At 55.3% G+C, this 21,504-nt stretch overlaps 1 protein-coding gene across 2 annotated transcripts in view; it reads left to right on the top strand.

Moving 5' to 3' along the window:
• The first annotated feature begins 375 nt into the window (after positions 1 to 375).
• Positions 376 to 21,504, top strand: part of DISP3 (dispatched RND transporter family member 3) — a 29,382-nt gene continuing 8,253 nt past the window's right edge. For both annotated transcript variants that reach the window (XM_056110861.1, XM_056110860.1), the window contains exons 1-11: positions 376 to 1,461; positions 2,761 to 2,980; positions 15,591 to 15,727; positions 16,249 to 16,383; positions 16,655 to 16,815; positions 17,160 to 17,299; positions 18,424 to 18,572; positions 18,659 to 18,820; positions 19,502 to 19,663; positions 20,604 to 20,717; positions 21,291 to 21,427. In XM_056110861.1, coding sequence (XP_055966836.1) covers positions 378 to 1,461; positions 2,761 to 2,980; positions 15,591 to 15,727; positions 16,249 to 16,383; positions 16,655 to 16,815; positions 17,160 to 17,299; positions 18,424 to 18,572; positions 18,659 to 18,820; positions 19,502 to 19,663; positions 20,604 to 20,717; positions 21,291 to 21,427 — 2,601 coding nt within the window. In that variant the 5' untranslated portion in view covers positions 376 to 377. The remainder of the gene's footprint in view (positions 1,462 to 2,760; positions 2,981 to 15,590; positions 15,728 to 16,248; positions 16,384 to 16,654; positions 16,816 to 17,159; positions 17,300 to 18,423; positions 18,573 to 18,658; positions 18,821 to 19,501; positions 19,664 to 20,603; positions 20,718 to 21,290; positions 21,428 to 21,504) is intronic.

Raw genomic sequence — 21,504 nt, 5'->3', positions numbered from 1 at the left:
GTTCCAGCTCGCAAGGGCCCGGAATTCTAAAATGCAGCAAAAAATGGGGGAAATCAGAGTCAAAATTCCTCCGGAATAGCCCTTCCGTGGGGAAGAACGTCTCTTTCATTTGCAGCTGGAATCCAGTTCTCCAGTTCCCGGGGCCCTGAAAGCCGGGGCTTGGTTGGGAGAGGCCGGTCCCTGGTGGAGAGCCAAGAGGTTCCCTTTCGGGTTTGTGCACCCAGGGTTGGATTCCGTCTGCTGGACATCACCCCACTGCAGTCTTTCATTTGGTGGGTGCAGGCGGGGCGGGGAACAGGGGGTGGGGGTGGGGGCTGCAGCCCCTGGCACCGTCCCTCTCCCCCCTTCCCTGCTGACCCTCTCCCTCTCCGCAGGGTATGGACTCGGAGGACGACCCCTTGCTGCAGGATCTATGGCTCGAGGAGGAGCCGGAAGAGGAGGAAGCCACGGGCGAGGCCTTTCGCAAGGCGCAGAAGCCAAGGCCCCGAGCCGGGGCGGGGGGGCAGTGCTGCTGGCGCCGCTGGACGCTGCCTTCCCGGCCCGTGGCCTCGGGTTTCTGGAGCACCCTGGGCTGGGCCTTCACCAACCCGTGCTGCGCCGGGCTGGTCCTCTTCCTGGGCTGCAGCATCCCCATGGCCCTGTCCGCCTTCATGTTCTTCTCCTACCCGCCGCTGGACATCGACATCTCCTACAACGCCTTCGAGATCCGCGACCACGAGGCCTCGCAGCGCTTCGACGCTCTGGCGCTGGCGCTCAAGTCCCAGTTTGGCTCCTGGGGGCGCAACCGGCGCGACCTGGCCGACTTCACGTCCGAGACGCTGCAGCGGCTCATCTCCGAGCAGCTGCAGCAGCTGCACCTGGGCAACCGCACGCGGCCCGCTGCAGCGGCCCGGGCTCCGCGGGCTCCGCGGGCTCCGCGAGCCGCTCCGGAGGCCCCGCCCCAGAACGCAGCAGCCAATCGCAATCGGCGCCTACCGCGTGAGGCTCCGCCCCCGGCAGAGCCCGCAGCCAACCGGAGCGACGCCCCCGGGACCCGCCCCCCAGCCCCGAAGGGGCGGCGCCAAGCCGGCACCCCGCCCCCCTCCGTGGCCGCAGCCAATCAGAGCCGCGCGCGCCGCGGGGCCTCGCACTGGGACTACTCGCGCGCCTCGGTGAGCGCCAACACCCAGACGCACGCGCACTGGCGCATCGAGCTCATCTTCCTGGCGCGCGGCGACGCGGAGCGCAACATCTTCACGAGCGAGCGGCTGGTCACCATCCACGAGATCGAGCGCAAGATCATGGACCACCCGGGCTTCCGCGAGTTCTGCTGGAAGCCCCACGAGGTGCTCAAGGACCTGCCGCTGGGCTCCTACTCCTACTGCTCCCCGCCCAGCTCGCTCATGACCTACTTCTTCCCCACCGAGCGGGGCGGCAAGATCTACTACGATGGCATGGGCCAGGACCTGGCGGACATCCGGGGTGAGGGGCCCTAGGGTGGCCGGGGGCAGGGTCGAGGCAGGCCGGGCGTGCGTGGACCTTGGGGGAGAGAGGCGGGATTGGTGGGCGGCTGGCAGACGTGGCCCCTGGACGGCAGTTGTAGGGCAGGGTCAGGGCGAGCTAAGTGCTGGGCCTGGACTGGGAGCAGGGGTGGGTGTGAGATGGGTTGCAGGGGAGGTGAGGAAGGGACGGAACACACTGGATCGAAGGATTCCTGGAAGCTTGGGTTGGGGTCTGGGCATGAGGCTGCAAAGCGGGAAGCTTGGGTATCTGTCTCGCGGGAGGCCAGCCAGGCTGGAGTGGCCCAAGACCAGGGAGGGTTTAGGGGGCTAATGGATGGCACTTAAGCAAGGTGGGGGTGCGGCATGGGTTTGCCTTTTCTGGCCGGTGAGGGCGGGGGTCTAGGAAGAGGAAGACAGGAATGGGATGAGGAGATGGAGTCGCAGGAGTTAACCTGGGATTTAATATGAAACCGGTTCATTGTTCAATTTCAATAGCCAACATCTCGACAACTGAAAAATGAAGCACAGGAAGGCCAGTGACTCCAGCGCCCCAGGGCCTTTCATTTGCAATTGAGCTCTGGAATTAGGGGAGGCTCAAAGGGGAGGGGGGGAGAGAGAGTGCAGGGGTCAAGACACGTGCCTTGCATGTGGCTGACCTCGGTTCAAGACCCAGCATCATGTGGTCCCCAGAGCACCATCACATGAAGCCCCAGCAGCCCTCAAATACTTCCAGAGTCACCTGGCTATCCCCTGGCACCGCGGCCAAGCAGCCTCGCACCCTCCAGCCCCAGCATTGAAGTGCTGGCAGCCTGGAAGTGCCCCTGCATTCCCTGAGCACTGCTTGGGAGGCTCCTTCCTGACCACCCCCCCAAAAAAAAACCCTGAAATGATGGGGCTGGAGCAATAGCACAGTGGGTAGGGTGTTTGCCTTGGATGCGGCTGACCCAGGTTCAATTCCCAGCATCCCATATGGTCTCCTGAGCACCGCCAGGAGTAATTCCTGAGTGCATGAGCCAGGAGTAACCCCTGTGCCTCGCCAGGTGTGACCCAAAAAGGAAAAAAAAACTGAAATTAAAGTCAGCCTGACAATAACTGCAAGTTCTTGTTCTGGGTTCCCCTGAACCATATTTTGTGCCATTGGGACAGCTGGAGGCTGCCCAAGGGGAAGTTAGCAAAGGCAGAGCCCGGCTGGAGGGGAGGGCAGGATGAGCTTGATGGAGGGCTCTTGGGGCGGGAGGGGGGTGTCTCCCTCACGGGGCCTCTTGCTGCCGCCCTGCAGGTTCCCTGGAGCTGGCCATGACTCACCCCGAGTTCTACTGGTACGTGGACGAGGGCCTCTCCGCAGACAACCTGAAGAGCTCCCTCCTGCGCAGCGAGATCCTGTTCGGGGCGCCGCTGCCCAACTACTACTCGGTGGATGACCGCTGGGAGGAGCAGCGGGCCAAGTTCCAGAGCTTCGTGGTCACCTACGTGGCCATGCTGGCCAAGCAGTCCACTAGGTAATGGGTCCCGGCACGTTGGGGGGCTCCCTGGTGTGGTCACACGGCTGCTGTGAGAGGTCCAGGATCTGAATGCCCGGCGATGTTTTTCCATTTCTCCTTCCCTCCTCCCCCCCACACACCCACACACCCCTGCACACACACCCCACACACACTCACACACACCCCACACCCCCCCGCACACACACCCACACCCCCCACACACACCCACACACCCCCGCACACACACCCACACACACCCCATACACACTCACACACACCCACACACACATCCCACACACACACACCCACACATACCCACACACACCCTACCACACCCACATACCCCACACACACACACCACACACACCCCACACACCCCCACACACCCCCCCACACACACACCCCACACACCCCACACACCCACACACACCCCACACACCCCATGCACACCCCACGCACCCCCGCACACATTCTCGTACACCCACACACCCCACACACACCCACAACCCCGCACACACACCCACACAGACCCACACACACCCCACACTCACACACCCCACACACCCACACACACACATCCCACACACACCCACACCCACACACCCCACACACCCCACACACACCCACACACACCCACACCACACACACACACCCCACACACCCCACACACACACCCCACACACACATACCCCACACACCTACACACACCCCACACCCCCACACACCCCACACACACCCACACACACCCCACACCCCCACACACCCCACACACACCCCACACCGCCCACATACCCCACACACCCACACACACCCCACACATCCCACACCCACCCCTGTGCCTTTCCCTTAGGAAATCTTTCTTCTGGCTTAGGAAGAAGCTGTGGGGACAGGCAGCCGTGCCTGGAACAAGGTTTGGGAGTTCGATAGATCTGGATTCGGATCCCAGCGACTCAGTTCGGGGGGGGGGGGGGTTTCAGCAAGTTGCTACCTCTGAACTATAATTTTATCATCACAATTGTCACTTTCTATTGGACTCATTTGATTCTGTGTCACTCAAGGAGCAGTCCTTGAATCAACAGTATTAGCCTCACCAGGAGTGCATTCGAAGTGCTGAATCTTGGACCTTTCCCAGTCCTGCGCGATTGGCAGGTGGCTGGTTGGTGCTTGACAGTCTGGGAGAGGTCTGGTTTCTTTATGCATCAGTAGAGCCTGGCTTGGTGGAGGCCTGGGATTGTTCCTGGTTTCTAAAGGCCCAGCTCCCAGCACAGAGTCAGGGGTTCCTCAGTAAGGTGTCTGGGGAGGGAGGGAGGGATGGAGGGGTGGAGGAACAGCAGGATGGAAGGGTGTATGGGGGGATGGGAGGAGAAGATGGATGGGTGGGTAGGCAGATGGATGGATGATGAGTGGTGATGGATTGGTGTATGAGTGGAGGGGGTAGGTAGATGGATGGATGGATGTACAGGTGGGTGGTGGGCGATGGGTTGTGGGTGAGTGGGTAGATGAATGAATGGATGGGTGGGTAGGTGGATGGATGGATGGGAAGATGGGTGGATGAGTAGATGAGTGGGTGGGTGGATGGATAAGTAGGTGGGTGGATGGGTGGGAGGATGGGTAGTGGATGGGTGGGTGGGTGGGTGAATGGATGGATGAGTAGGTGGGTGGATGGGTGGTAGATGAGTAAATGGATGGGCGGGTGGGTGGATGGATGGATGGGTGGATGGTGGGTGGGTGGGCAGATAGATGGATGGATGGTTGAGGAAGTGGATGGATGGAGTCTTTAGAATTGTAAAGCTCAGGGTTCTGGACTCAGAGGGGCTGGTTGTAGAAGGGCCCTCAGAGTTTCGGGAATCAACGATTAACCCTCTGCCTAAAATGTTGAGTCGCTCAGGCAGAATCCCTGTCCCCGTTCAAACAGCCTCTCTCCCCCAACCCCACTTCATTGCCCCAGGGACAGGCATGATGACAACCAAGGTTTCCTCCCTGCCCCCCATAGGCTTGCTTTAGGACCTTCTTTTAGACGAATAAAATCTTGTTTCCTAGTATTATTATTGTTTTCCCGAGAGATGGCAAATGAGATCTGGGCTTAGCGCACCTTTTAAAATGATCGCTTTTCCTGCTCCGAACAGTGACTGCATTTATAACTCTTCGGCCTTTTGCATTTTGGGTGCGTGCATTTTAATTCTGTGTACATTTTCACCCCCCAAAGACATGGCGGTGTTGTTCCACTGAGTCGAATTCATCTATGCGTACTTACATATTCACCTTTTCTGTTGCTCCCGTTATCTTCCACCATCTCACATTTCTCTCTGGGATTGTTCTCCTGGTGTTGGAGGAATTCTCCTTTGTGCCTTTTCAGCATAGTTCTGGCGCTAAACTCCCCGTATTGTTTGACTAGGAATCACTTTTACTTCCTTTTTCGTTTGTTTTATTTGGGGGCGGTCACACCTGGCTGTGCTTGGGGCTTCCCCCTGGCTCTGTGCTCAAGGATCTCTCCTAGACAAGTTGGGGGACCAACTGGGGTGCCAGGGATCGAGTTGAGGTAGTTACTTGCTCCGCTCCCCACTGTCCTACCGCTCTGGTCATCCTTAGGGCTTTGGAGTGTATTTCTGCTGATAGAGAATGATGAATTGGGAGTTATTTTCTTCCAGTGCTTTAAATATCTCAGTTCATTGTATTCTGACTTTTCATCATTTCTGTGGGAAAGCAAAGTGTAAATCTCTTTGTTGCCTTTTAGAACATTTGTCTTTTTTTCCCCACTGACTGCTTTAAAGATTTATCTCGCTCTGATATTTGGAGTTTGGATCAAATAGCCAATCCAAATACCCTAAATTGAAGCTATTTAGGGATCTGTTCAAATATTGCTCCTGCCTCATTCTCCGTCCCTATTCTTGTAGGATTCTCTTTATACAAAATACAGCCCTGGCTCTGACGCTGTGTCTCAATGTCTAGATGTTTTTCTTTTCTAATTTTAATTTTAATGTACCAGCTTGTTGGCCTTGTCTCCTGTTGAGTCCAATCTCCTTTTCAGGTCTGTGGAAGTTTCGGTGGTAAGGTTGCATATTTCCCGTTGAGAATTTTCACGTGCTTCTTTGTGCTCTGTTGAAAGAAAACTCTGGCGGACGTCTTCATTGTATTCCTTTTGTCCACGTTGCATTCTCTGTCCTAGAATATATCAACTGCAATTGATCGGTCATCTTTTCCCACTAACCTTCAGCGTATGCCGGACCCATGGTCTGGACTTTTGCTTGGTGTTAGGCATTTGGTCTTGCCTGTGAATTCGCTTGCTATGTTTTTTACTGGGTGAAGAACACTGTGTATTTAAAATAGGGGCCGGAGCAATAGCACAGCAGGTAGGGCGTTTGCCTTGCATGCAGCTGACCCAGATTCAATCCCCGGCATCACATATGGTCCCCTGAGCACCACCAGGAGTAATCCTGAGTGCATAGCCAGGAGTAACCCCTGTGCATCGCCAGGTGTGACCCAAAAAGCAAAAAAAAAAAAAATTAAATTAAAAATAAACTGCAGAGGTCCAGAGAAGGCTGTTGGCTCCAGAGAGAGTTTGTGTTTCTCTTCACTCCTCAGAGTTGGGCCGGCTCACCCGAGACCCAGGAATTACCCGGACCCGAGATTGGTTTGCACCCCGCAAAAGTTTGGTTTTCCTTTTCCTTGGCGTCTAGGGTCTTCAGCAGCCTGATGGAATCTGCAGGATTTCCTGTCTGGGTGGGTCCCAAATCCTAATCCCTCACACTCAGAAATGCTAGAAAAAGTTTCACCCTTGGGGCTGGAGAGACGATACTGCGGCAGGCCGAGTGGACGGTGGGGAAATCTGTTGAGTTTCACTGAGAAGTGAAATAATTCCTTTCGGAGTCCTGGGGAGCTTGCCTTGTGCACTGCCAGCTGGATTCGATCCTCAGCTTCCCACATGGTCCCTTGAGCACCGCCAGGAGTGATTCCTGAGTGTAGAGCCACGAGTCGACCCTGAGCACCGCCTGGTGTGGACCAAAAACCAAAAACAAAAATACATATTACTCTCAGCGCTGGAAAGCGTGCAAGGAACCAGACGCTTGCTTGACTGACCCCGTTTTCTAACCTGGTTCCCCTAACACCACCCAGAGTGAGAACCCTGAACACCGGTGGGTGGAGCCCCAAATGAAACTCAGGTTACCAGTCTGCCAGCGCACCCAGCCCCAGATTTTGGCCCAGGAGCTCTCTGACTTCCGTCCTATTCCTCTGCCGGAACTGCTGAAATCTACCCGGGTCGCCTGCCACCTCCTGCCAACACTCGGATCAGCCAGTGTCCCCCATCAGAAAGTTGCACCCCTGCCCCTTGGGGCTCCCTTTTCTCAGCCCTCTGGTTCTTACAGCTTCTGGAGTCTTCCCCTTCCACCCAGCAGATATTCTGGAATGTTCCTCTGAATCATTAGGCGTTCTCAACAGAACCACTGGTCTGCTCTGCGTCTGTTGCACTCAGAGTGAACATTTTCATTCGGGATCTTTTGGTCACCCGCATCTAAGACGCCTAGAGCCCAGGAGGCGTGCGGCTGTTGTTGGCCAAGGGAATGAGTGACCAGTGGACCTTGCCGCTGTCAGCTCTCATGGAAGGTCACTTAATCTTAACATTTAATTCAACAAGGTAGCTAACCTCTTTGCTTTGGGGCTTGTAAATATTTACAGTTTGGTTTACTTGGACACATGTATAAACGTCCAGCCCTGCCTCACAATTAAGATAATGGATAGTGGGGAAGGCACTTGCCTTGCACAAGGCTGACCTGGGTTTGATCCTCTAGTGCCCCATATGGTTCCCTGAGCTCCCCCAGGAGTGATCCCTGAGTGCAGAGCCAGGAGGAACCCGTGGCCAGGTGTGGCCCAAAAGCAAAATTAAAAAAAAAAAAAAAGAAAATGGATTGTGACCGTCAGCACATAGTACCCCCAAATAAACTCCCCACTCTGTCTCCTGCCCCCTCCCCAGCCATCACACCTGCTTTTTTTTTTTTTTGCTTTTTGCTTTTTTGGGTGACACCCAGTGATGCTCAGGGGTTACTCCTGGCTGTGCATTCAGGAGTTATTCCTGGGGGTACTGTGGAGACCATATGGGATGCCGGGGATTGAATCTGGGTTGGCCTCGTGCAAGGCAAATGCCCTACCCGCTGTACTATCACTCTGGCCCCACACCTGTTTTCTGTCCCTCCAGATTGCTTTGTCATTCTCGGCGCTTTACCTACCAGGCGTCATCCGCTGTGTGCCCTCGGTGTGACCGTGCTGCCTAATGATTTTGACTGCCATCCATGTTGTTGCATGTACCGCTGTGTTGTTTTTAGCGGCTGGGTCGTGTTCCTGGATGAAGGCGATGGTTTCACTCATCCGCTGAGCAGTCATTAGCTCGTTGAGGTGCCAGGGTTGAATCCTGCAGGTAAAGCTCCGTGAACGCTCACGGGCAAGCGGAGGTGTGGAGATACACTCTCTGTGAGAACTTTCTAGGCGCGAGGCGCTGGAGCCCGCATACAGTGGAGGGCAGTTGCGTGGCGTGCCGCTGACCTGAATTCGATCCCTGGCACCCCATATGGTCCCCTGAGCTCAGAGCCAGGACTCAGCCCTGAGAACCTCCAGGTTTGGCCTCAAAATAAAAATAGAAATCTCTCGGAGTGAGACTGCTGGCCGCTATGTAAGTGTGTGTTTAACGTTTTAAGAAACTGCCCAACTGTTGTCCCAGCTGGCCAGTTGGCTGCGCCTTTGCACGTTCCCTCCATCAGCGGATGGGGCTGCCAGCTCTTTCAGATACTCTTTAAAGTGTGGCTTGGGTTGGAGAGATACTCCAGAGGTTGGGGTGCTTGTCTTGTACATGGCTGATCTGGGTTTGGTCCCCCAGCAACCTGTATGGTCCCTCAGGGACCTCTCGGAGTGATCCCTGCGTGCAGAGCCAGGACTCAGCTCTCGTGATTCCCAGCACCACCATCCCCTTCCCCCCCAGAGAAAAAGAACCGTAAGGCTTAAAGCTTGGTGTGAGGCCTTACAAACATTTGGGCCATTCAAGAGGTGTTTCATTGAGGTTATATTTTGCATTTCCCTGAAGGACCAGCATCATGGAGCATCCTGTTGTTTTTTCTTTTTTCTGCATTGATTTTACATCTCCTCTGCCTCTTCAGAGAATCATTCTCTCAGGTCTTTTGCCCATTAGAAAACTGAGTTCTGGGGCTGAAGACATCATACAGGAGGTCATGCTGGCCTGCAGCCAACCGTCATCAGATCCTTGTCACCACAAACGGTTCCCCAAGCATCCCCAGGGTTACTTCTGGCACCGAGTCAGGAATTGTCTCTGAGTACTTGCCGGTTCCCCTGCTAACCAAAAAATTAAATAAATATTATTGGGTTCTGTATTTACTTCTGTGATGTTTTATTTTGAGTTCATCTTCTTAGGTTGTCATGAAGTCTGAATTGAGGGTTTTTTTTTGTGTGTGGGGGGGTTCTGACCCGGCAATGCACAGGGGTTATTCCTGGCTTTGCACTCAGGAATCACTCCTGGTTGTCCTTAGGGGACCATATGGGATGCTTGGAATCGAACCCGGGTCGGCCGTGTGCAAGGCAAATGTCCTACCCACCATACTATTGCTCCAGCCCTGGATTGAGGTTTTATCTTCATACAAACATTCCATTATTCCCAGTGAACTGCCTAGGTGCCTTGGACAGAGCCCTTTTGTTTGTGTGGGGAGGTGGCCGCTAGTGTATGCTGCTGGGGTCATGCCCTGTGTTTGTGTGGAGTTGCTTTCTCTGGCGCTGCCTTCTTCAAAATTGTTTTACGTATCCCAGATCCTCTGCATTTTCACATGAATTTTAGAATCTGTCCATTTCTTCAGATAAGAAGTCCTTTGGTCTTAATTACAGTCATGCTGACAGGGCCTGAGCGAGAGTACAATGGGTAGGGCGTTTGCCTTGCATGCAGTCAACCCAGGTTCTATCCCCGGCATCCCATATCATCCTCAGAGCCCCCAGGAGCAATCCCTGAGTGCAGCACCAGGAGTCAGCCCTGAGGATCGCTGGGTGTGACCCCCAAAGCCAAGATAATAAGAAAAAATTGCGCTGAAATCCTCGATGAGGACAGTCTGAGAACTGACGGCTTAGCATTGAGTCTCCTGCCTTGAGCGTGGAGTGCCTGAGCTCTGCCATCAGCTTGGCCTTTGTTTTGGAATCCATGTTACTGTCATGGGACCTAAGTATGTTTTCAGTTTCCCACTGTATTTCAAACTTACCAGAAAACAGAAGAGAGAAAAATATTTCCCAACTCGCTGCATAGCGTGAGTATTTCTAAATACTTGCTAGTATTTAGAAATAAAAGCAATTCTGTGTCCTGTGACCACGCTAAGCTCCCTTCTCTTTCCAAGGTGTTGGGTAGGGTGGTTTTGGATTTTCTACTTTATGGCTAATAAAGGAAGTCGTCTGCTAAAAAAGGAAGTTTAATTTTTCCTTCCTAGTGTGGATACCTCTTACTCCTTTTTCTGGCCTGCTTGCACTGATTAGAACTGCCGGTGGCCGTGATAAGAATGAACGTCCTTTTGTTACCCTTAATCAAAGTAGGCAAGGTTTTCTCTAAATGTCCTTTATCAGGTTAAAGAAGTTCCCTTCTCTTCCTAATTCACTGGTAGTTGTTTTAAAACTCAGTATTGAATATTGGATTCTTTTTTTTTTTCTGCACTTAAGAGAGCTGATTCTCTTTTTTTCAGTTTAATCGGGTGAATAATTATGCAGATTGTTGATGTTACCCCAGGGCTGGAGTGATAGTACAGCGATAGGGCGTTTGCCTTGCGCACAGCCAGCCTGGTCGAGCTGGGTTCGATTCCTCCGGAGAGCCTGGCAAGCTACCAAGAGTATTCAATATGCCAAACACAGTAACAAGAAGTCTCACAATAGAGACATTACTGGGCCCGCTCGAGCAAATCGATGAACAACGGGAGGACCCAGCCGAATTGGGTTCGATTCCTCCGCCCCTCTCAGAGAGCCTAGCAAGCTACCGAGAGTATTCAATATGCCAAACACAGGAACAAGAAGTCTCACAATGGAGACGTTACTGGGCCCACTCGAGCAAATTGATGAACAACGGGAGGACGGTGTTGATGTTACCCCACCCTTCACTCTGGTGACTACTCTGGGTCCTGCTGTATTACCCGATTTGTATAATGTTGTATTCTAGCTGTATTCTTTTTTTATGATAGATACTATGAGGTTTCACTTTTCTCGGAACCTCTTAGGTTGTTTTGGAGGGAGTCACATCCCACAGTGCTCCAGGGGTATTCCTGGCTCTGTCCTTGGAGCAGATTCTGGTTTTGGGGATGGTTCCCGGGCCATCCCTCTGCAGAGCCCTTTGAGCTTCCTCCCGGGCCATTCTCTGTCTTTGATCTGATGATCAGCGTGTTTCTTACGCTGTGGAGTGAGTTGGGAAATATCTTTCTCTCTTCTGTTTCCTGGCAAGTTTGAAAAGAATTGTTATTATTTCATTCTTACATGTTCAGTAGAATTTGCCGATGAAAGACGTAGAGCTTTCTTTATGGGAAGATTTTAATGACAAATGAAAAAGTCTACATCTCCCTGTGGTGTTAATAAAGTTAATCTCTTCCCTTTTTTGCACAAGCTTTGGTAGTTCTGAGTCTTCTACAAAATCTGACCCTTTTATTTACATTGTCATTTGTGGGTTTAGTAATTCAAAGGGTTTCCTTATTGTCTTTTTAGTGTTTGTAGAAACCTTAGCGATGTTAACTTTTTTTATGTGTCTTCTTTTTTTTTCCACAATTAGTCCGACTAAAGGTTTATCCATTTTATTGATCTCCCTAAAGAACTGGCTTTTGGTTTGATACATTTTTCTCTGTTGTCTTTGTTTTCTAGTCTATTGATTTCTTCTCTGACCTTCATTTTTTCCTTTCTTCTGCTTTCCGTGTAATTTTCTCTTGTTCTTATTTCTTGCAGTAGGAACTGAGGTCATTGATTTGAAACCTTTCTTTTGAAACATACGCATTTGTGTTGTTATAAAATTCCCCTTAAATACTGTTTTTCTATATCCCACGGAGTTTTGAGATGCTATTACGTTCTTTTTCGTTAAATAAAGAGCCTGCCAAATGGCCCCGCTCTCTCGCCTGGCATGTGTGAAGTTCTGAGTTCCACCTCAAGGTCCACAAACAAATAATAATAATCCAGTTCTTTTTTTAGTTTCCCTATTGATCCCTTGGCCCCATGTGCTGTTTGAAAGTGTGTTGTTTAGCCTCTGCATATTTGGGGATTTTCCAGATGCGGTTTGGTTCTCTATTTCGGTCGCTATTTAATTCTGTCGTGAGCAGGGAACATGCTTCACAGAACTTAAGTGCTTTTAAATTTGGGTCGCGTTATCTGGTCCAGAATACAGTCTGTCTTGCTGATGTCTCCTCTGCACTTGGGAAGCGCGGGCTCTGCCCTTGGCAGGGGGTGGGGCTGGGGGTTGTTCTATAAATGTCTTTTAGGTCAAGTTGGTTTATTGAGTTGTTCAACTTCTTTATATTCTTAACTGATTTTCTAATTGGCTTAGCAGTGCCGGAGAAAGGGCCTCGGGATAGCCGATGCTAACTGTGGGTGTGTCTGCCTCCTTTTTCTTTTCCTTTCTAGGTTTTTGCCTTGTGTGGCTTAAAACTCTTAAGTACAAAACAGCTGGGGTTTATGTTACGTCCTCTGAATTGATTTATCCTGTTATCGTTTTGAAATAGTCTCCTGTGGGGGCTGAAGAGGCAGTACAGTGGGTCGGGTGTTTGCCTTGCACGCGGCTGACCCAGGTTCAATCCCAAGCCCCCCTTATGGTCCCTGAACCCAGAGCCGCCAGGAGTGACTCTTGAGTGTAGAGCCAGGAGTAAGCCCTGAGCACAGCTTGGGTGTGCCACCCTGCCCTGAAAAACAAAACAAAACAAAACTGAAATAGTATTCTTTTATTCCGAATAGTATCCTTTACTCTGAAATTTACTTCATTGCAGCTTTTGGGGGGGGGGGTGGAGGCACTCCTGACTCTGCACCCAGAAATTCCTCCTGGCAGTGCTCAGGGAATCATCTAGGGTGCCGGGGATCGAACCTGGGTCAGTTGTGTGCAAGGCTGTACTATCTCTCCGGCCCCCTACGTAAAGTAGAATCCTTCCAAGCAGCCGCGTCTTGATTGTTGCAGCTTGTCTGACAGTCTCTGCCTTTTAGTTGAGGTGTCTAGACAATTTGTACTTAGTGCAGTCATTAACACAGTGATACAGGACTATCACTTATTTGATTCTGTTTGTCACTTATGTTCTTTGTCACCATTTTCCTCTCATTTACCTTCTTTTGGACTAATTATTTTGATTATTCCACTGTTTTTTGTTGGGAATTTCTCACTATAACTCTTAATTTTGGTGACAGCAGTGGGGATTATAGCTTGTATATATAATTTTTTTAATTTATCACAATATATCTTCTACTGGTTTTATACCAGTTTGTGTCTAAGAACCTAATAATGATTGCAATAATAATAAGTTGGCTTTTATTTATGGTATTATCGGACATTTCATTTTCATATGTGTCTTAAACCCCATACTATAATTAGGTTCAAATGCTCAGTCATGAGTAAAACTTGAGTAAGGAACCTTGCGCATTCTCCAGGCCACGACCATTCCGACCATTCCGGCCTTTCAGTCCTTTGTGTGGACCGGGCTCCACCTTGTCCTCGTTTCCCCTGCCCAGGGTTATTCCTCGACCTGTCATGCCGGGGCCTGGGGGCGGGTGCTTTCAGCATTCATGGATGGGAAAGTCTCCCCTGTCCGTTTCTGAAATGCGCCTGTGCTGGATACGGAATCCTGCTGACGTTTCCCTGGCAGGTAAAGGGAGCCACCAGCGGCCCTCTGTGCTGCCCCTCATCTCTGTGCGGGCGTCTCACTCCTTACCACTTCCACGGGGTCTCTCTCTTCGGTCTGAGCAGATTCATGTTGATGAAAATATATATTGTTTGATTGATTGAGTTGTACACACAGTGGTGTGTGTATTTCATTGTTTCATTGGTTGTGTGTTGTGTGTCATTCATTGTTTCACTGGGTTGTGTTTGGTATGTGGTTCTCTGTTTCATTGGATTGTGTTTTGTGTGTAGTTCATTGTTTTATTGAGTTGTGAGTGTTTTGTGTGTGGGTCACTGTTTCATTGGGTTGTGAGTGTTGTGTGTGGTTGTTTCATTAGGTTGTCTGTTGTGTTGTTCACTGTTTCATTCTGTTGTGTTGTGTGTGGTTCACTGTTTCATTGGGTTGTGTTGTGTGTATAGTTCATTGTTTCATTGGGTTATGTGTTTTGTGTGTGGTCCACTGTTTCATTGGTTTGTGTTTTGTGTCTGGTTCAGTTTCATTGGGTTGTGAGTGTTTTGTGTGTAGTTCATTGTTTATTGGGTTGTGTGTGGTGTTTTGTGTCTGGTTCACTGTTTCATTGAATTGTGTGTGTTTTGTGTGTAGTTCATTGTTTATTGGGTTGTGTGTGGTGTTTTGTGTCTGGTTCACTGTTTCATTGAATTGTGTGTGTTGTGTGTGTAGTTCATTGTTTCATTGGGTTGTGTGTGTTCTGTCTTTACTTCATTGTTTCATTAGATTGTGTGTATTTTGTGTGTAGTTCACTGTTTCATTGGGTTGTGTTTTGTGTGTGGTTCACTGTTTCATTGGATTGTGTGTGTTGTGTGTGTAGTTCACTGTTTCATTGGGTTGTAAGTGTTGTGTGGTTGTGTGTGTTAATTCTTTCAGTGAAAATCGTGTGTTGTGTGTGTAGTTTATTTTTTCATTGCTCAAAGTTCTTCAATGAATGAATTTACAGTTTTCATCAAGTTTGGAGTATTTTGCGCCTCTTTCAGGGAGCCCAGTAACCCTACTGCAGGCGCTGCTGAAAGTTTGGGTGACAAAGTGTTCATTTCGTTCCTCATCCCTCAGCACCACTCCTTGTTGATTTTTTTTCAGTCATTTCTCTCTCCCTCTCTCGCTCTCTTCCCCGACCCAAGGGTGATGTAGAAGTCACCTCCGTCTTGGCCGGAAGCAGAGATTGTTTCTCTTTGTGTCTTCAGATCCCAGCACCCTGCTGGGGGGTTTTGGGTTATTCACAGTAGCTTGCGTTAAGGACATGCTGAAGAGCGGTTTAGAGCCGAGTGTCTGGACGTGGCGTTGAATGTAGCCTTTGACTGTGAATAGCTGCAACTCAGGAGGTGACACCAGTTACTGTATAATGAGAGCGGAGATGACATCCGGGCCGGGCATCTGCGTGGCCTGGGGGTGGGCGGGGGGAATGGTTAAACGCTGGTCGTACCCGCCATCCTGCAAATTCTGGTTGAATATTTCTAGAGCCAAGAGGTTCCCAGACTTATTTGACCAACTGCCCCGTTTCCAGAAAAGAGATCTCCTTCCTTAATTGACTTAACCTAAAGTGACCCCCCCCACGTCCCTTGTCGGGGGGTGTGTCCGACACACCTGCCCCCGGGGGTGTGTCCCGCACCTGCGAGGGAGGAGTGATGGCCCCCACCTGGGGAAGCTCTCACCAGGATGCTCCAGGGCCCTAGGGAGATCTCCGCATGCAGCAGTGGCGGGCTGTAGCCAGCCCCCCTCCACACGTTCACAGCCCCCTCTGCTCCGCCCCCCAGCAAGGTGCAGGTCTTGTACGGGGGCACGGACCTCTTTGACTATGAAGTGCGCAGGACCTTCAACAACGACATGCTCCTGGCCGTCATCAGCAGCAGCTGCATCGCCGCCCTGGTCTACGTCCTCACCTCCTGCTCAGGTAGGGCCCACCCTGCTCCCGCCTCTGGGCCTCTCAGTGCCCCCTGCTGGCCCCCAGCTTGGTTTCCGGGACCAGCAGATGCTCCTTCCAGATCATTCAGTAGCTGTTTCCGGCCTCAGGCCAGCCAACCTTGTTCCACACAGTGACCCCGTCCAGAATGGGAGAGAGACAGGGACGTTGGCTGGTGGCAGGCCCTGAGCAGAGTCGTGCCGGGGACGCCCTCAGGCAGGGGGCTTCCTCCTCGCCCGCTTCCAGCTGTGCTGGGGAAACTGGCCTTGAGAACTGCCGCCTAAGGCACTGGACGGCACAGACAGTCCGTGTCCCCGTAACTCCCGTGTGGGGGGAGCAGGTGTCCAGTCGTCCCGCTCCTCCTGCCGGCCCCAGGCCCTAGGCGCAGAGAAGCACAGAGGGAATGAGCCTTGGGGAGGGGGAGGCGGGGAGAGGGACGTCAGGGGGGTCTGCTCCAGCCCCCCGCCTGCAGCCTCATCGCTCCTGCACCTCTCCCTGCCTCTCCCCGCCAGTGTTCCTGTCCTTCTTCGGCATTGCCAGCATCGGCCTCAGCTGCCTGGTGGCGCTCTTCCTGTACCACGTGGTCTTCGGGGTCCGGTACCTGGGCATCCTCAACGGGGTGGCGGCCTTCGTGATCGTGGGCATTGGTGAGTGGGCCCCCCAGTGCCTTCTCCCAGCTTCCTGGTGGGGGGTCCCCGAAAGTCCCATCTCAGACCTCAGAGCCTGGGGGAGAGCAGTGCGGGGTGGACGGAGCCCCCCAGGGTGGGGGCTGGTAGGAAGAGGCTCCACGTGGCTGCGCTGGGAGAAGGGGGGGTCTGAGTGGGTGGAGCAGGACCCCCAGGGAGCCGGGACTGGGCGGCGGGGCCTGGGGCCGGGTCTGGTCCCTCAGTGTGCCCCCGCCGCCCGGGACCCCCACAGGCGTGGACGATGTCTTTGTCTTCATCAACACCTACCGCCAGGCCGCCCACCTGGAGGACCCGCAGCTACGCATGACCCACACCATCCAGACAGCCGGCAAGGCCACCTTCTTCACCTCGCTGACCACGGCCGCCGCCTACGCCGCCAACGTCTTCTCCCAGGTGGGGACTCCGCCCCGCAGACCGCCCCTACCTGCCCTGGCAGCCTCTCGCTGGCACCTGGTCGACCTGGAGCGAGTTAGGGAAGCCTCGTTCTGGCTGGCCGGGGGCAGGGGGCAGTGCCTATGGCGTATACTGAGCACCTTTACCCAGGGGGCACCGACCTGGGCACAGGCATCGGCCGGGACAGGAACCTGCGCTCCCGAGCTAGGACAGCCTTGCCCCGGCTCCACCCTGCCCCTGTCCCAGCCGGGCACTGCCTCCTGCTCTGCCCTCGGGCCTGGGTGCCAGAGGCTTGCCCCGAAGCTCCGCTCCCTGGGCTCCAGGCTGGCTGTGTCCCCCTCCAGATCCCAGCCGTACACGACTTCGGCCTCTTCATGTCCCTCATCGTGTCCTGCTGCTGGCTGGCCGTGCTCTTCACCATGCCCGCTGCCCTGGGCATCTGGAGCCTCTACTTGGCGCCGCTGGAGAGCACCTGCCAGACCAGGTGGGTGAGCAGGCGGGGGAGGGCATCCTCGCACTGGGTACCTGACCAGGTTCTGGGCTGCACAGCAAGGAGCCCCTGTTCACAAGCCCTGATTGAGCACCTTCTGTGTACCCAGCCCGAGAGCCCTTACGGAGCACCCTCTGTGTACCCGGCCCCATGCCAGACCCACTTGGGGCAGAGAGAACAAGACAAGAGTCGGTCTAGTGAGCCCCATTTGGGGTCACCTCCAGGGTGCCAGGAGGTGGGCCCCAAGCTTTTGTTCGAGCTCGTATTGTCTCCCCTCACGGGACACCGGTTACTTGGCCCCTGTCCCCCCATTTCACAGCCTACAGCTGGGGGCAGTGACGCCCTGTTCCGGGTCGCCGTGTAGTAGGTGGCAGAGACACTGTTGGACCCGAGAAAGCTGACCCAGGCCCTGTGCCTCCTCCCCATGCTTCATGGCCTCAGGGCTCCTGCCTGGGGAAGGGGAACCGCCCCCCCCTTAAGTGGGAGTAGTTTCTGCCAGAGGCCTGGGGGTTCGGGAAGGGCAGTGAGAGGGAGGGCTAGCTTCGTGGGAGCTAGCCTGGGAGTCCCGCCTGGGCTGGGTGTGACCAAGCAGGGGTGTCGTGGCCCATGACAATGCCCAGCTCAGCCGAGGGAGACCAGGTGGCATGTGAGCCTGGCGCTCCGCCTCGGGCCCAGTTCAGGCCCCCCAGCTCCTGGCATATGCAGGGATGCGTCCCAGTGCCAGCCGGGTCACCAGGGCAGTGGTCTGCAGGGTGTGGACTGAGGGAGCGATTATTTCTGGGTCTGGGGAATGACTCAAACAGGACCAGACGGCAGCTCCTGTTCCCTTCCCTTGTGGGGTCCCTGGAACCGGGTACTCGCAGGGTCCCCAGCACTGGGGTACTTGCAGGACTCCCAGGAGAAGTGGGTACGACTCCAGGGCTGGCCCCGGCTCTCGGGGTGCGCTTGCTCCGTTCATGCGGGTGAGGCCTTAGGCCTCTTCTGCCCAGCGCCAGCCAGCCCGGCTGCACAGCCAGGGAGGCACAGTCTCCCACTTCTGTCCCCTGGGAGTGGGGGCTGCGCGTTGCCCTCCCTCTCCTGGGGTCACAGCACCTGGTGCCTGGCCCCCATCTCCGCAGCTGCCAGCAGAGGTGTGGCCACAAGAGCCCGCCGCACTTCCCCGGGGACGTGTTCATGGCGCCCGCGCGCCTTGGGGGCTGCCCGGACCCCGGCCCGCTGCCCTACCTGGATGACGACATCCCGCTGCTGGATGTGGACGATGAGCCAGGTGAGTCCCGGGCAGTCGGGCCCCAGGCAGGGGGCTGGACGAGGCGGGGAGGGCGGGTCGCTGATGGCCGCTACTCTGCCCCGCAGTGTCCCTGGAGCTGGGTGACGGGTCACTGGTATCGGTGCCCCCCGAGGTGCGGCAGCCCGCCCCCGACAGGGCCAGCGCGGGGCAGCTCATCACTCAGTTGCAGGAACTTCTCCACCACTGGGTGCTGTGGTCAGCAGTCAAGAGCCGCTGGGTGATTGTGGGTGAGTGGGCCAGGGGGGTCTGTCAGGGCCTGCGTCAGGATGGACGCCCCAGAGAGTGCCTGGGCCTTGGGACCTACCTCCGAACGCCGGCTTGGCACCCCTCATTCCCCTTCACCCTGCTTCCTGTGGGGGACAAGGTGGCTGCCTGCCACCAGACTGGCCGAGTGAAACACTTCTGAGTACTAGCAGAGTTCATGTGGCTGGAAGGGACCCAGTCGCAGGCGACTGTGCTCTGGCGTTAAGCACTGACCAGGGAGGCTTCCTGAGGGCCACCTGCTGGCCTTGTGTCCAGGGCTGGGCCTATCGTGCCCCTGTAGCCAACAATGTCACCAGCGTCAGCAGGCGGGGCCCACTGCACGGGCCGTGAACCCAACCCAGAGGATGGGCACTTATCTTCCACATGGCTGACCCAGGGTCAGCCCCCGGCACTGCACAGAGCCCCCACACACACACACACCCAGTGTGATCCCTGAGTACCGCCAGGTGTCCCCCACCCCCAACACCAGGAAAACACAAAGTCCTAAGAGCTCGGACCTCAATGTGGCATGTGTGGGTGGCTGTTTGCACGGACATGCCCTGGCCAGGTCCTGGAGCCGCGGGCATCTCGGGCATCTCGGCTGCCTGTCCCCCAGCCCAGCCCCCAACCCGGCTCTTCCGGCGCCCGCCCTCCTTGCCTTGCAGGCCTCTTCGTCACCGTCCTGGTCCTGTCCCTGGTGTTCGCCAGTCGGCTCCGCCCCGCCAGCCGCGCCCCACTGCTCTTCCGGCCTGACACCAACATCCAGGTGCTGCTGGACCTGAAGTACAACCTGAGTGCCGAGGGCGTCTCTTGCACCACCTGCTCCGGTGAGCGCTGCCCGCTGGCCGAGAGCTGGGCACTCGGGGCCCCCTCGCTGCTGGACCTCTGCGGTCCCTGCCTCCTAGCACTCCGTGGGTCTCAATTCGGTCAGACAGGGCCGTCCTGGGTGCTGCACTGGGCCACTGGCACAGGCCGTGGTGCAAGGTCAGGGTGGGGCGGGCAGTGAGAGCTTCATGGAAAGCTGCCTGGAGGTGGAGGCGTCTCCAGAGAATGGGAAGCCGTTGGCCTGAGACAAAGGGGGACCTGGCTGGGAGGGTGGGGGGTCTCGGCAGCCATGGAAGGGAAGGTCATAGCTAAGAGGACAGGACTCCAGGCCAGGGTTTCCTGGTGACGCCCTGGGGCAGCAGAAGGCGTAGTCATCACCTAACAGGGGAGCTGTCCAGGGTGCTGACTGGTTTCTGGAAAGGGGGTGACAGGCCAGGTAAGCGTGGGAGCCTCTGTTTTAGGTAGAGGGGACCCTGAGGGGGTTCGGCTGCTGTGGAGACCCTGCGGGCACCCCCGCCCCAGCGGGAACCTGCTTTCTGCAGTTAAATGTGACACACAGTACCGTCAGGGCTGTTCTGAGGAAAGACGGTTGGAGGGGAATAGTGTCTCCCCTGTAAACAACACGCTGGAGTAAAAAGCTGACCCTTGGTAGGCCGGAGTGGTCCCACCATCTGCGAGTGGGTCACTTTCTTGTCCCTGTGCTGGAGGGTCCAAGACGCACACACATACACACACACACACACACACACGCCCACCGACAGAACTGGGACGGGTGCAGCCTGGCCGGATCTCTCTCGGAGCGGGGACTGGCCACTTTCTGGGGTCAGCGCTGTTTCCCACAGTTCCCCTAGCTCCAAACCCCAACAATGTGGGCCCTGGCTCCCGGGGACCCCAGACCCAGCCGTGCAGGGAGCCTGCAGGTCCTGAGGTCGTGGGGGGCAGGTCTTTTCCAGGAGAAACCCCACAGTCTGCAAAGCAACATCCGCACCTCCCTGGAGAAGAGGAGGCGGGGGTCGGGGCTGCCCTGGGCCAGCCGGCCAGAGCCCACCCTGCAGGGTGAGTGGGGACCGAGGCCTGGGGGGCCTCTGGACCTGTCCTGCAGGGGGAGAGGAGATGGGGTCTGGAGTCCCCAGGGCCCACCCTGCTGGAGGAGTGAGGGGTCTAGCCATTGTGGGGTCCCCAGCAGCCCGCCTGGCTGGGGGTCCCTGGTGGAGAGCCCGTCAGGCCATTCTTAGATCCTGTTGTGAGAACTAGGGACATGTTCCTGGCTTACCGTGGAGGGTGGGATTGGGGTCCCTGTGTCTCCAGGTGAGAACTGTGGGGTCCCCCTGCTGCCACAGCCCCCATAAACCTTACCTGTATGGCCATCCTGGGGGGGCAGCCTGGCCCAGCCCTTTTGGGGTCTCCCCTCACCATGGACCCCAGCGCCTCCTCCCTTCCTGGTTTCCCATCCCCTGCCGCTCCCCCCATCCAGGACCGTGGTGTCCCCAGAGAGAGGGACATGGTAGCGGGTCTGCCCAGGGTGGGCGATGCAGGGTCCAGAAGCCAGTAGGCGACTGTCCTGCTCCTCGCCCCTGCTCCCTGGACGCCCCAGGTGACCGTTCCCTTTGCTGTCCCCTTGTTCTCTAGACGCTCCCGGCACCGTGTACGTGTCCCAGGTGAAGGCGGCGGGCCGCCCGGCCATCTATAGGCTGTCACTCAACGCCAGCCGCCCCGCCCCCTGGCAGGTGGTGGCCCCCGGGGCCGGGGACGTGCCTTCCTTCCAGGTGAGCCTGCAGCCCCGACGTGTGTCCGCACGGGCCAGGAGCGGGCAAGGCCCACAGAGCCCGCAGACCTGGGCAGT

The sequence above is a fragment of the Sorex fumeus genome, unplaced genomic scaffold (genome assembly GCF_029834395.1).
Source record: "Sorex fumeus unplaced genomic scaffold, SorFum_2.1 ptg000011l, whole genome shotgun sequence".
NCBI classification, from domain to species: domain Eukaryota; kingdom Metazoa; phylum Chordata; class Mammalia; order Eulipotyphla; family Soricidae; genus Sorex; species Sorex fumeus.
Note: the sequence above shows the minus strand (reverse complement) of the source record. Positions and strands in the feature narration are given on the sequence as shown.